Source organism: Epinephelus fuscoguttatus, linkage group LG13 (genome assembly GCF_011397635.1).
Source record: "Epinephelus fuscoguttatus linkage group LG13, E.fuscoguttatus.final_Chr_v1".
Classification (NCBI taxonomy): Eukaryota; Metazoa; Chordata; class Actinopteri; order Perciformes; family Serranidae; genus Epinephelus; species Epinephelus fuscoguttatus.
In genome coordinates this window covers 30,166,254-30,182,074 of record NC_064764.1, presented here as the reverse complement: position 1 = coordinate 30,182,074, position 15,821 = coordinate 30,166,254, and the positions used below count along the sequence as shown (strand labels likewise).

The following is a 15,821-nucleotide window of genomic DNA, read 5'->3' as shown; positions in this document are numbered from 1 at the left end:
GTTGCCTATATTGCGTTTAAAAAGTTTAAGAAACATATTTTACTTAGCTTGCAAGGTCCTTTGTTACCAGCAGGCCGCCATATTGTTTCCCATCACCCACCAGTGCAGTACAGTGCATTCTGGTAGTTGTAGGTTTTCTACCTCTTGAGCAAAAGCAAATCCCACAGCCCTTTTTCCTGTTTTCTCTGGTTATGTTGCGCCAACCTCAAAAGTATTTGTCTATCTACTGCATAGACAGCCAAGTTTTATGAATTGACCATCTTTCCAGCAGTGAAATACACCTTTAAATTCAAGGTTAGAACACTTCAATGACTTTTAAGGCCTAATATTTACAAAATTAAAGACATTTTCTAAGATTTTTTTCTGGACCTGCAGACACCTTGTTGTATCAGATCATGTTGAAGCTGTTGTGTTCGCCTGTGTGTGACAGAGGTGTGTGTTCAGGCAACACAGTTTACTCACATGGTTTATCATCAACATGTTAACTTTATTTGAATTTGAAGTACAATGAAGAGATGATTCGAGAAGCTATATAAGTTATCAGTGACAACAGACCTAGACACTCCATTGAGAACAAAAAGAACAACACATTGTGAACATGGGACACTCTTCTTCCTCCTCCTCCTCCTCCATCTCCTGATTGTAACACATAAGGTCTAAACTGTTTTGCAGTTAAAGGACTGACATCAGCTTATGTCTAGAGAATATACACAGGTGTTTCAGCACCGAAATTCAAAAGTCTTTAGGGAAAGAAACAGGAAAATTATAACTTATGTTTTTTTTGTTTTTTTTTTACTCATCAGGATATCATGAAACACTCTAAAAAAGGAAAGAAAAGTGTGTTCGTGTACGTTCAACAGGGGTTTGAGCGACGTGTTTAAATGGCATTCAGTCTGGAAAAAGTCGCGCCGTGAGCGTTTTCTCAAGCTGACACATGATCTCGGATAATCTTCTTTTTTTTAAAAAAGCATTGAGAGGTGCTGATTTTTCGAGTGTGTCTCATGACAAAAAAATGTACAGTAAATTCCAAGAAATATTACCTCTGTTACAAAGATTACAGTACTATTGACAGCAAAAGTCTTCATTTTTGAAAGTGAAATGTTTGATAATTATGTTTTCAAAATCATCCGGGCTTGAGTGAGTCAACCCTAGTATTTGTTCAGCACAATATAGGATTTATTAAATATCATAATTCCAGGACAAACATTTACATGCCTGCATGCTTTCTCACCAAAATGGCAGCTATAGGAAAGAATGATGGCTCAGAAATAGAACAAAACAAAACTGTAGGTTTATATAAATGGTGGTATTGTTTGCCTAATAGCTCTACTGCATACACAATACCTCTTAACGTTATATACACATACCTTATCAATCCACTCGGGCTCGATAGAGTTGAGTTTGCCTATCAGTATCATCAGATCTCGTATGTACAACAATGGTAAAAAGGAAACTTGATTGTATTGTCATCTAATTTAGAAAACATGAAAATCAAACATCAGTCGTCTCTTTTGATGAACACATGGATTGATTCACATTTGTTTGTTTGTTTCCATTTTTTTTGTATTCATCTCCACGTGTCGTTTTTAGCTTCTCAAAATTTTTGAAATACAAAACAAAACTTCAGTCGAATTTCTTTTTCGAAGCTTTCTCGCTGGCTGAGATACAGTATAAAAATCTTCAGTGCTGTGAATTTACGAGTTATTACCAACAGTGTACCACGGGTACATTTTTACTGTGCTCAATATATATGTTTATCCTTCACGTCGGCCGACCCCCGCTACGTCAAAAAAACCTGCCCTACCGCACTAGTTAACGTCGGCCTCGGTGAGAAAAAGACTTCTTATTCTACATTCAGACACAACCTCCTCCAGCATTTGGGTGAACACAGCATTTCCATTGAACTCCTACAAGCAGCTTGACTTCTTTCCTAAATCAGCCTGGATAAGGGCTCTTGAGAATCTTCATGGGTTTTCTTTTCTCTCTTGCTCGCTCTCATTTTTTTTCCCTCTTTTTTTCTGAAATTTTTATTTCCTCCAGCTCCTCACGGCCTTATCAGTACATCACTGTGGTTTTCAGGAACAGTCTTCCATCTGCAACAGAGGACACACAGGAGCCAAGGATTAGCCAACAGCTAACATCCTGCTGACGCAAATGCACTATTCAGGATGTGATTGTTGATGAAACATAACTTCAAAATGTTGCCCTCTGGTCGTTCGGTTTCAGCAGTGTTAGTATGGATTCAGAAACCGATTCAGGGATGAGATTAAGTTAGCAGGCGTGACCAATAAGATTAAATATCATGTATAGTCGTTTGCTTGCTATAAATTTAAGGAATTAGAATGTGTGGTGGTGTCAGAGAAAACAAAATAAGGATTAACAGAAACAGCTTTACCTTTGTGTTAAAGATCATATAGTGAGGAATATAATGACACTCTTACATGCATATTTTATTATCAACAAAGCAGCCACTGTAAAAGCAGCTATGATAACCACACTCCAGGCATCAGGATTGTGCCACATGTGTTTAAGACATCTCTACTGATACGCTTGTTTGAACATAATACTGCACTCATGATGTAAAGCGCTCTCTAAGTGACATTTCCTGCATGGAAATAGTGTTTATTGAAAACGGCAGACATTCCTCCGCCGCGTTATCTCCAGACACCTCCAACCTAACGAGCTTTGTCCATTTCTCCCAGCGAAACACACACTCCTGTCTGAGTGTTCGCCTGAGCGAGCAGTGCTGCTCCGACGCTGAGCTGGTAAAAGCATCTGTTAGGCGCAGCTCAGGAGCATGTTTGACGTTTATTACCTTCACATTTCCTCCGCCGGAGAAACGCTACAGTAATGCCTTTTAAGAAGCACACCTCTCTATGGCAGCGCGCCTAAATAATTCAATGTTAAAGAGAGACGCGCACAAAGACATTTAGCGGTGCGAGTTGTTGGACATGACACAAGCCGCGCAGGACATCAGAGACAACGCTTGACTCCTAGTCTACTGAGATGGCGAGAACACAGTTGGTTGCAGTGTCTGAAAGCAGCAGGTTAATTTCTATAATTCAGAAGATACTTTTTTTTTAATCTTATTTTACCTTTAACAGTTTAAATCTGTACACAATATTTTATCAATTAGACCTTTTCTCCCTATTAGCCTGTGTTTTATGTATTGTTGTGCATGGAGAGGGGAGACAACAAAGGCTTGTTGTGTGTGTGTGTGTGTGTGTGTGTGTGTGTACAGTATGTGTGTGTTGGGGAGGAGGGTGGGTGGGGGGGTGTACAAACACACAGGCTAATTACCCAGCACTGCCGTAGGTCTCAGAGGCATTGCACTATGGCTGCCTCTATTCAAGCAACAACCACCGAGTCCTGTGTAAAAGTCATTACAGCATGAATGCAGCGCTACGAAGAACAGACAGCCGAGGAGGGGGCCGGAGAGCGCCAGGAGTGTGGGCCGGGATACACAACTTGGTACACGTACACACACACACACACACACACACACACACACACACACACACATGTGCACGCCTTTTTTCGCAATGAGAGCAGATGAGAGATCACACACTCACCTCACAGTCTGTCTACCTGTCTGCCCAGCTTGGAGCAGTTTGTAGGGGGTGTTAATGAAAACGATTTGATTATTTGACGGATGATTTAAGGCGCCGTCGAGAGGAGGGCTGGATGCTCCCGCGTTTTACTTCTAATAGATCAAATTATCATAAAAGACAGGGAATGGGTGAGGACGTCTGATAAGCAAATCTCACCGATTCAAATCCATTTTCAAATCATTAGTGCAAATGTTGAAACATCTGCTTTACACACACGCGCGAGCAGGAGAAACCGGTGACGTCTTGACACGTTGTTTTATGAACGACCGCCTCATTAAAATATGTTAAAACTTTAGTATTTTTATATTCAAATCAAGATGAAAAGTTCATTAAAGAGAATAAATATTTCATTAGATGCTAAATAAAACAAAGGGAATTTTTGGCTTCTCTCAGCATAAAATTCCTTTGAAAGATTAATTAATACATGTAAATTATGCAAATTATGCCCATGCAAATATTTTATGAAGACAATTAAGGGATCCATTAATTACAGTCTTTTTTGCTTCAGTGACATTCATTCATTTAATTTTAATTTCACTTTAACTGTTTTGATGTTTAATCTTGCAACAAAGAACTTTATCTCGGCGCACAGGGTCGTGTAAACTTGCCGAACACATCGAGTGGGAAGCGGCAGGGAACCGGAGGAGATACTGGGGGAAGATATTCGCATGTGCACCGTTGCCAGGCAGTACTGGGCGAGGTACAGTCCCAGTAGCTCGGGAGCCTGTGAAAAGAGCCACGTTCCCTCTTGGACCCGATTCAAAACACTGTAAAAGCAATTAATAAACACAGACTGTGTTAATATCGCAGAATTAGAGAAGTGTGACAAAAGACAAATAGAAATAATTAGTTCTCTAAAATTATGCCCTCATTATTTTTTTTTCTCCTCCCCTCTCTCTCCCTCTCTCTTTCTCTCTCCTTCCCTCTCACCATTCGCCTCCCTGAGTTTGGAGTTGAGAATATACCCACACACATTTCTCTCAGCTTTCATGCGAGTGATAGGCTTGTTTTTTCCCCCTTCTGCTTGTGTAATTTATCAACATCATTTTTTGCCATTTGAGGTTAATTATACAGCGAGGCTCGCAGAGTGGAGCAGAGGAGACATGGGTGGCAGACAAATGCTTCTCTAATTGAACAAAAAACACGAAATGCAGCCTGTTATTCAGTTTCCTCCTTCATCCCACTCTTCAAGGCGATGATCAGAGTGATTGAGAGGCGGCAGGAGTGATACGCCGACATGTTCCTGACGGGGATTTTTAAAAAACCAACTATACATTTAAACAGGACAATGGCTGCTGTCAGTGTAAACGTGAAGCTTGAACACATTTAATTTGGTACAATTACACTACAAAAGGGCCAGCTCTTCATGTAAGAGTAAAGAAATTAAAGTGGCTAAATATACTAATTTGGTATGAAATAGGGGGCTATAATTACACCCTATCTGGAAGTTATCTTTGTATTTAAGTGATGACATATGGATTTCCTTTTTTTGGACATCAAACTGCTTCAGATCCCCGCAGTGACTGAATGACATTTAATTACGAAGGAGTCATCATTTCTTTTTTTTTTGCCCTTTCACAAAAATATCAAGTGGACTAAATCAAACATTAAAGAGTTAAAGGGGGCGCCAACTTATTCTCCCGTACAAAGATGAATATTTTCCACTTTTCGCAGCAAATTACATGGAGCATTTTTTCCCGGATAAATTGGGACCTCTCCCACTGATAAGGGCGGGTTGTGAGCAGACGCAGCTGAGGCGCATTAAAGGAAGACGTTTCGAGTAATAATGAGGATATTCAACCTCTGCAAGGTGTCTTGTATCTGGGTAAACACAGATAGCAGACAGTCTACAGAGGTTATCGCTGGAGCGCCCTTCCCCAAACACATACTGCACCCCCAAGGCTAACAAACAAACAAACCATTAAAAATGTACAAGGCTTATTCATAAAATGGATTGATTTGCCTCGTTTATTACTATCAAAGGGGGGATTCCACTGCTTTTTGTGGTTTTATGACTCATTAATGCTTCCTGAGCTGTAAACAAACCACTTCTTTCTCTGCGACATTCCAGCTTTCGCTATTTTATCTACTGTTTTGTGCGTCGTTCCAGCGAAAGATCTGTTTCGGGGAAAAAAGCAGCAAAGCCACTAAAAGTCAAGTAAAAGAACAATATTATTTCAACGGAAAACCAATGATCTTGACCTAGTGCTGTGGCCCAGATGGTGAGCTGTATGCCTGAACAGCAGGCACAGAAACACTAATGTTCATAAACTGAAGCAGTGTGTGTGTGTGTGTGCATGTGTGTGAGGCAGAGAGGAAGCGAGGGGGGGAGGTAGATGGGGGGGGGGGCAGAGAGAAAGAGAGCAAGAGTGAGAGCCAGAGAAAGAGAGAGAGATTTATTGTCTCATCTGAGCCCCTGTACCTTGTATTGTCCTTTCAGCATCTGTTCTTCCACTGCTGCGGTCACTCTCCATCTCAGGGGTCAGAGAGTCTGAGAGAAGAGAGGGATCACCGCCGTTAAACATCCCTGACATCCACCTATCACAATGCCAGCTCCACAGCATCGTTCATTCAAAAACAAGAGGCTAAGCCTTCAAGCTATATCTCCGCCCGCATGAAGATGAATGTGTGTGTAGTATGAATTGTGCTCTCTGTGTGATCATTATTACAAGTGGAGGAAAAAGATACTCAAATCCTTGATTTAACACTTTAGAATAATTATCCATTAAAACTGTGACCCTGCATTCAAACGTTTGCAGATATAAAAGCACAGATGTGTTGGTAGTAAAATGTGCACAAGTGTCAAAGGTAAAACTGTTCTCATGCTTAATATTAATTGTCATATTTTGGTTTTGTATCTGCTCCAATAACCTGGCACTGTGTACTGCTGGTGGCCAACGGACTGGTGATGAAACAATCGCAACAAACGACTCACTGACGTATTAAAATGAGATTTTCTGACACACTGGCTGGTTTAAACTCTGACAGTTAATCATGTTTTATGAGCTCACTGTATCGTGCATGCAGAACCTCAACTCTGCAAACACACTCTTAACTTTTGTCGGATAAAAGGATGAACGATAACTGTAGTTAAGTTAGTGCTTGAGCATGTGTGGTTAGTTACTCTACACCTCTACCAATCATTTAAATGTCCTTTAAATATGCATGACATGACACAGCTTAATTTGATAATCGATTTTTCAAGCAAACATTCCAATCACTCCTGTATTATATCACTGTAAACTGAGCATTTTCGGTGGTTGGACAGTCAGCGCATGTGTCACTTTTGGCTTTAAGGAACTGTAATGAACATTATTTTACATTATTAGATACATATGTCACAAGAACATAATCAACTGATTAATACACAATAAAAATAATCTTTAGCTGCAGCCCTAGAGCTCCAGGTTTAAAACTTCATAGGACGCATAGACGTACATTTGGGGGGGACGCAGGGGACACGTCTCTCTCATTATTTAGAACATGCATTTGTCCCCCAAAACAAAAACATACAAGTAGCAGCAGACTTATTTTGACGAAACTAAAGATATTTACACCTACACCATACTTAAGTCATGATGCAATATTATTGCGATTTTAAATGGTTTTATTTATGACAAATTTCGCTATTTATTACCATTTTTTAACTGCGAATTATGTCCCGAAAGGAAAAAATCAACATCTGTTTTTATTTAAATTTTCAGTCTTTTATCTCCCTTAAATCTTTTTATCCTAATGGACAGAAAAACCAAGTGATATTATTATTCTAGTAGGCTACCAAACATTTAATTTGTATTTGCTATACAGTCCCTCCAGAAAATCGCTATCTTGCAATCGCAATAACTGACGCAAATTCAATGGAAGTCCGCAATATTGGCGGGGGTTTGCAATTTTTCAAAAGTCTCGTGATTTTTCTGTGTTTTTCTGCATTTCCCGGCTGATCAGAAGTCGCCGCGCACGCAACGTCATTTGAGACGTCATCAGACGGGTCATCAAATGTGCTAATGGCAGTGCAGTATGGAATTTGCACTGTTTAAATGCATACAATATGTGTTGAATGTATTGAAATGTTTTGTTTACAGAAGATGTACCTTGCATGTTGTTTTACAGTCACATTGTCTGGTTTGAGAGCTACAATATTCACTGAGGATTTTTTGCAACATTATTGGAGTCCATGTTTTGAAACTAATTCAATAAAACTAAAGAAGAGAACTATAAAAAACATTTGCAGCTATTTTTGTAATATTCAGTATGATTATTATAGCATGTGATTACAAGACTTATTTTTTGGAGGTAGTAGTTTAAAAAAAAAACACACATTTTTTTTCTCATTTTGTCATTTGCCACATTTTTTGTCATTTGCTGCAATTTCCTGTAAAAATCAAATAAAAAAGCCGCAATTTTTAACAAAATTGTCCGTAAATTCAAGGTTTTTGGCCGTGAGATCCTGGAGGGACTAGCTACACCAGTAATTTATAAAATAAAAAAGTTGATGCAATATTGCCACGCAAAATATCGCGATACTCTGATATATCGATTTTCCCCCACAACTCTAATAAATCGATTTAGAGGAGGCGCAAATTGGTGCTTAAAAATTCACCAGAATGCCGCAAATTAAGTGTTGGATGCTCAAAATGTTCTGGCGGAGGACCCACAGTCCCCCACCAAATGTTAAAACAAAGCCTATGCCCTTAATTTGACGTAATGGAAAGCAAATTTATATGTCAACAGCTGAAAAGTTGCACCTTTGAGGAGATGCAGTGTTCACATTTTGAGCAAAACAGCATTAATCCACTTAATTGCTGCTATAATAGGATAATCGTTTATTTTATTGGTATTGTCATAAAATAATTTAAGGCTCAAGTTGTCTTAGACGTCTCAGTATTTGATTCATTTAACTTTTATCTCCAGAAAATCACACTTTGAATCAACACATTTACCCCACTGTAAACCTCATCACATGTCTGAAAGTGTTGGAAGTGAAATGCGTCTCACTGTGGAGCGTCTGACCGTTGAGTGAACGCATGCTGTCAGAGGGCGAGGGCTGCTTCAGAGTCTGCTCAGCCTGCTCTCTCCTCTTGGATTCGTACTCCAGAGCTTCCTGGAGTTTCCTCTTGGCCTTCTTCTCCTTCTTCAGACGCTTCTGAATGATTGCTGAGATAGGGAAAAGACCACAGCGACAAGAAATGAGCTATGGGGCAAATTAGCCGAGCCTTATTTTAGACGGAAATCTGATTATTGTAGCTGCTGCATTCTAGCAGGAGAAGATAATAACCTCATTTTTAAAATCTAGCACACTATAATAGAAAAAGGGGAAATCAATTAAACCTAAATATTTTATAATATATAAAGATCTTCCTTAATAAAAGACAATACTGACTGCGGCTTAACAAACTGCTGGAGGGAATTAAAGCAAATTGAAAAATTTATTGGGATATTTTTCATGAATTTCTCTCATTAAACATAAACGACACAGTTAGCATATGAAGCTGATGCATTTAACATGAGACTGGGAGTGAATTTCTCTAAGTTAATGTGTATTGCCAATTATGTCAACTGACTAAGAGCGGGGAGAGCTGGCGCTAAGCAGATCACTGTGTGTATAACCCAAGAAAAGCAGCCGCGAATGTCAGCGATGGAATAAGAAACATTAAACATACATGCAGAGCTGTGTATGTGCGTTCAGGAGCTATCACGTCCACAGGAGCACAGGCCTGTGAAGTTTGAACTGCTGTTAAAATACACAGGTTTACGCATGCCCACACACACACTCGCACACACACACACACACGTGGCTGACAGGGAGGATTCAGTGCCAGGTAGTCGTCAGGCAGTACCTCTGTTCTTCTGCTCCATTGCGAGCTGCTTCTCCAGGGTCTCCCTTAGCTCCCTCTCTCTGAACAGCTCCATCTTCAGCTCCGTCTTCTCCAGCTGCACCTGCTTCTCCTGAGCCCGCGCGTTGTCAATAGCCACTTTGAGCAGGCCCTGCGCACACACACACACGTATATATATATATATATATATATATATATTTATATACACAGAGAGATATAGAGGAAAAGAGGCAGAGCGGGGAGCAGGCAAAGAGAGAGTGATGTGGGCTATTTAAGAGCTTCAAGATGAAGTGACAGCAAACCACACTGAAAGTGTGTCACAGCACTTCTTTGTACTGCCCACAGTAGTGAAGCAGAACACGGGGCCAGAAGCTGACTGCGGCTACATGATTCCTTTCAGGCGTCTCACCACCTTTGCTGCTCCTTTTATCTGTGGAGATGTCATTATCTTTTAGCTGCTCCACAGCTCCCACAAGATCGAGGAACATGAACGTGGTTCCAGCAGAGTTTTTTTTAATAACGAGTTTTTAAAAAAATAATGAATGATGATAGCTGATGTGAGAGAGCTTGGTGTGTCTGACCCCTTTTGGTCAAAGCTGTGAAATACAAGTGACGCTACACTTGAGAGCTATCTGAGCCGAAACCTGAGATAAGAGCGCTTGATTGAGAGAGCTGAAGGAAAAAATAAAGAAAGTTAAAGTTAACGCAGGTCAGAATTGTCACGCTAAAGGTTAAAGGGATAGTTTTCACATTCACATTTCACATTTTTTCACCTGTCTGTAGTGCTTTTTTAAATCAATACAGATAGTTTTGGTGTGAGTTGCCAAGTGTTGGCGTTATCGACCACAGAGATGTCAGCCTCCTCTTGAATATAATTGAACTAGATGGCACTCAGCTTGTAGGGTTCAAAGCGCCAAACAAAAAAACAAAAAAAAACAAACCACAAAACAAACAAACAAACAAAATGTCTCTTTCTAGAAATCACGACGTGGTTATTCACAATAATCCGTAAACGTTGTTGTGAGCAGTTTTATGTAGGAACTATTTTCTCTCTACCAAACTACACCTGCCATACGTATCACCGTGCAGAAGGAAGTGTGCAACTACTCATGGATGAGAAGCTTGCAAAAGAGCAAGATGAAAACATTAATGGCGTCCTCCCTGGCTGAGCTGTAACGGCTTTGACACACCAAGCTGAAATGGAAGTGAGGTAAGTAAACAAACAACTAAAGTCAAGAGAGCGTGAGAGTGAAATGACCTTGTTATATTAGGTAAGATTATGTTTTTAGTCATTAAGATTTTTTAGCAGAAACGATTTGTGATTGTTTGTGTTATTGTTCGTTAGCACACCATAAATAACATTTGTTCTTTTAACGTCGGGTTGTGTGGGTAATGTGCTACATGCAAATTAGCGTCTTTTGATTCTGTCCTGCTGGTCCTCCAGTTTCCCTATTGACTGACAAACACAGACTACCGCCACCTGCTGGTATGGAGAGCTTTTTCCTCTATGGCAGATTTAAGCTGGCTGTTGGCTGTCGTCGTTCAGGCGTGTTGAGGTGCAACACACAGTGCATTTTGACCGAGACACAGTCAACATGATGTCTGCCTTTTGTTGTGGCTTGTTCTTTGATATCAGTTAGGTATGTCTGGGCTTTACGCCTCGTTTCCACTTGAGTATGTGACTGACGTCCGGACGCAAGGAAGTGTATTTCTTTACAGATGGATACAAACCTGAGAGAAACTACCTAGCTGTAGGGGAGAGGCTAATTTTTTAGCCTCCAGTAGTTTGGAATATCTGCTTGGAACATTACCTGGACAAAAACAGGACCTGCCAGGTATGTGGCATGTTTCGTGAAATATTTAGTTAAAAAGATGTATGAATGGCTGAACGAGTCATAATCACAGTCTGACCATATATAATGTATATCTATATTTTAACAGAATAACATTACTCAGATTCACAGTGTGTTTAAAATAGATAAACAAGTTCTTTTTAATCAGACAAACTCACCTGACAATCAACACAGGCAACGGAATTGAAGGAAATAGCCTGTTAGCCAGTTAGCAACCTGTTAGCTAAGCTAGCACACTGTCATACGGTCTCTCTGGAATCTATCACAAAAGCTCAATTTTTTAATGTACTGGCAGCAAATTCCGGACCAAATTATTTGGGCGATCAGGGAAATTCCCACAGAAATCAATGGACTTCAAGTTGCCTTGTCTCCGTACACATACACAAGTGGAAACAAGGTGTTAACGTTAGCTAGCTCAGTGGTGCTAGGTGAGTTAGCAGTAGATGCACGCTTCCTTCTGAGCTGTGATACGGCTAGCGGGTGTTGTTCGGTAGAAAGAAAATAGCTCCTACATGAAACTGCTCACAACAAGGTCTGTGGATTATCTTGAATAACCGGGTCATGATTTCTGGAAAGAGACATCGCTGTTGAGTTTTTCAAATGTTTTTTCTGGCGCTTTAAGCATTACAATCGATATCTCCAACACTCACCAGAATAATCTAGACTGATAAACAGCACTACAGGTAAGAGGAAAATATGTACTTGCCCTTTAAAATAGAGCTCAACTCCTGGTCAGCGCTCCAGTCTGCTAAGTAGGGCGTCAAATGTTTATAGGCAGGGTCAGCATCTTCACTCTACAGACTGACTCTTTATTATTTTATGCTTCTTTTGATACTTCTCTTCCCATCTAACTACACGGCTGACAATCGTAACTGGATTAGAATTGATAAACAGAATTAGTCGCTGTAGCAGACTTCCAAGCTCCTCACACAGCACAGCAGGAATGAATAATATGAATGACAAGTATCTCATCATGTATCAATTACATCACTGCCATTCCAAATATACTCCTGACAGTCCTGAATTGAAAGATACTGCATTCTCGCATGGAGGCTGTACACAACCGCGGCCATTTTCATCACAATTATTCCCCATCCACATGCAATTATATCAAATGCACTGGGCTATATCTTACTAATTGTTGATTCTTCTGACCCCAATTTATTCTAAGTTGCTTTATCTTAATTTTCTGCTTGGTTTCATTTTGTTGATTTGTATATAAATATTCAAGGCGAAGATCATTATCAAAGATGACTTAGTGGAGTGTTGGGAGCTCACGACGGGTTTACTTGTGGCTTTCTAATTACCACACGGAGCCAAAGGAGAAGCAGGACTCTGATGCCAACAGTACAAGTGCAATGAGAAGGGCAGCAGTGTACACACATCATTACACTCAGACAGAAGGCAAATACATTCATCTTTCTGACTGAGGGTGTTTGAGCTGGAGCCTAAATGGCACTCTGAGTAGACGCTATTGTTAAGGTATGCAGATTTACAGTTGAGTGTATGTGTAGTCCTGACGTTCATGTTAAGTATATTCGAAGGAGGATGTGGATGACGTCCACTTTTTGACTAAAAATGAGCTCTTGTAGACATTCGCCATCATGACAATGACTTTTACCACATAATTTCACACAGAAAACCTTAAATTGTTAAAAGTTATAGTGGTGTTAAATTTAATTGCCAAACTGAGTCATTAAGCTAAAAGAGATCTGGCAAAAAACATTAAATATTGGCTGTTAAAACACCTGCTTAATTTTCTATAGCAGTGGTTCCCAACTGGTGGGTCTCGGGTCCAGTCTGAATGAACCGCAAGTGACTTGCAAACATGTCAGATTTGTAAAAAACACTATATTCTTAAATACAGTGAATTTCCGCCACAGAGTGCTTATTTTAAATGGCCGTTTCCTGCTATTGAGTGAGTGACTAACGGACAGCTAATTGACAGAGACGGCAAACTAACTCGACGACATGGCCAAACACAAGTGTGGCGTTGAATGTATTAATCTGTGTGGACCTTGAACTAATGACTGAGGAGAAATCTGGACCCCGTGGCTGGACCAGTTGGGAACCACTGCTCTATAGAGGTTTTACTCATTAGACAGGTTAGCATTAACAGCAAAGTAGATTGCCATGGACAAAATGAGACATAGGTGTGGCAAGTTGATGCTTCTACTCCTATATGGTTAGGTCTGACCAAATCAAATAAACGCTGCCTTGCTGGCTTTTTCTGGAACTTCCACATCTCATGGTCTTTTTCCAGTTGATTGAGTTTGACCTCAAGTTAAATTATCCAAGGTAAAGAATGGGTAATGTTTTGGGAAAGATTGCGGCAATAGTTGCATTAATGGAAAGTTTGCCATTGTGGTAAAAAAAAAAAGCAATGTTGCCTCTTGGAAAGAGATGGGAGAAGTTAAATAAGTGCAAATATGCTACCTGACCTCAATATTCTCAACGTTACAAGAAAGTCATATTACTTCCTGCCAATTGTAACCGTGTTTTAAGCAGTTTAAACAAAAATCCACAGCTGTCATTTGTCTTTCACTTAAGTGTATCAGTGATATATTCTTAAAGCAAGTACATAATTTAATACTGTTCCAAATGTGCGCCCTCAAGTGGTAGTTTAAATCAAGACACTGTGGCAGACACACAGTGCATGTAGCCGTTGCGGTGACGTCATGCATTGGTTTGTGGATTCCCGTTTTGAAGCCTCGAGTTTGGCATTTTGGATGTCACCATTTTGGTGTTTAAGAGACAGAAGTGACCATATTTGGTATAATATTTAATATGAGGTGAAATATTTATATTGTGATACTCGCGATATTTTGACTTGTTGCCAACCCATGGCAACAACAAGCATGGCTGAAAGCGAAATTATTAGCAACTCCATAGTGGTTACAAAGAGATTAGCAGCTTGGGTAGTGTAGAATAAACTGTGGTGTTGTTATGCCTGGGTGCCCTGAATGGTTTATGAACAGCCCCCGTACTTCTCAGAGTATTTTTTTCACTAATTTGTCATATTATCAAGAATATCGTTACTGCAAAAACACTCTTAAACATCGTGGTATTGTTTAAGGGCCATATTGCCCATCCCTAGGTAGAGCAGAGGAGGAGTAAGCGGTGGATCTGACTCAAAAATTGTGGTGACTTCGCAGACAGCCTGTCACTCAAAGCAGCCCCGCTCTTTATTATGCATAAATTTGAACCTAAATAAAATGTAAATGGTGAGTTTTATAAAAATACAACCCTCACACAGTTGTGATGAAGGGGAAAATTAGCTATAGAGACCAAAAATGTTTTTTGAACTATGCTGTAAACATGTTTCTGCTGTGCTTGTGCATTTCAACATCGGTGTCTTTTGTAGCCAGCCTCAAGTGGCCATTAGAGGAACTGCAGTTTTTGGCACTTCTGTGTTGGCTTCATTTTCAACCCCAGAGGTTTGCCGCTTGGTCCAACAGCAAACACTTGGCATCTGAATAATTTAAAATATTCTAAAACACACAAACATTTCACACAGCTTCAAACAACCAGAGTTTGTAAATTTTTCCAGGCTTCCTTGAGACTGACAAGACGTAGACCTGGATAAATGAGGTTAAAGGTGCAGTGAAGAGATCCTTTACTGCTCCTGAAAGTGTGTTTTAAACAAGTTGTATCTAACTCTTGTGTTGTTATGAGGGCACAACTCTGTCAGTGGACAATACCTGTATGTTGGTGAGGAGAGTCTCTATTGACGACAACCCATCTGGGAAGAGGAATGGTGAGGGGAAGCCAGGAGGCAGGGCCTGTCCAGCCAATGACAACCTCTCGTAGCTGTCTCTTGCTGTTGGGGTGCACATGGAGTTGTCCTCTGCAGAAAAGAAAAGAAAAATAATAACATTGAACACTGATTAATCATTCATAGAATACTATTTATGAAACCTGAAAACTAAGTATGTGAGTAGTTTTTGCCGATGCTGACACATATTGACCCTGATTTAATTTGACCAGTAGCAACGACTGGGTGTGTATTGATCCTAAGCAGCTAATCCCAGCTCTCCCCTCCCCTCAGAAATATAGTGGACTCACTGGTCCCTTGGAGATTCCTTTGTATTGCTTCTTCTCAAGGCCTGAGTGCGGGGTTAAACAATATCTACCAGGACATAAATCCAGCTTCCCCCATTTAAGAGATGTCATGTGGACTCCAAAATCAGAAGCAGGCCCACGGTTCGACCCCAGAGGCTCGGGCTTCCTTTGTGTATGCACGCACGGGTGCCTGTCAAACCTAAGATGACATCATCCTCCATTCATCACCGGCAGAGGGGTAGGGCCCTGCCATCTGCTGTCCAGCCTCTCCACCAGGCCTCAGAGGAGGGAAGAGGAGCAGAGGAGGGAGGGAGAGAAAGTAGGAGGCAAAGCGGCGGACACAGATACAGCCTGGTCAAACTAAAACAGTATGTCTGACACTGCCGTTTGTTGCCCCATCAGATCTGACACATGTTTTTGTCCGGCGAGCTTTTATCAAGCCAACAATTTGTAAGTGCTA

The 15,821-nt window shown here is 40.4% G+C and overlaps 1 protein-coding gene across 8 annotated transcripts in view; it reads right to left on the bottom strand.

Annotated features, from left to right (window-relative positions):
• Nucleotides 1–498: 498 nt before the first annotated feature.
• dachd (dachshund d) overlaps nt 499–15,821 on the bottom strand; it is a 122,090-nt gene continuing 106,767 nt past the window's right edge. For 3 of the 8 annotated variants that reach the window (XM_049593593.1, XM_049593595.1, XM_049593596.1), the window contains exons 7-11: nt 15,001–15,146; nt 9,449–9,596; nt 8,607–8,765; nt 6,034–6,102; nt 500–2,093 (exon numbers count right to left, since the gene is read on the bottom strand). In XM_049593593.1, the coding sequence (XP_049449550.1) occupies nt 2,056–2,093; nt 6,034–6,102; nt 8,607–8,765; nt 9,449–9,596; nt 15,001–15,146 (560 nt within the window). In that variant the 3' untranslated portion in view covers nt 500–2,055. Of the gene's footprint in view, nt 2,094–6,033; nt 6,103–8,606; nt 8,766–9,448; nt 9,597–15,000; nt 15,147–15,821 lie in introns of all 8 variants that reach the window. The other 5 variants (XM_049593594.1, XM_049593598.1, XM_049593597.1 and 2 more) reach the window with 3 other exon arrangements.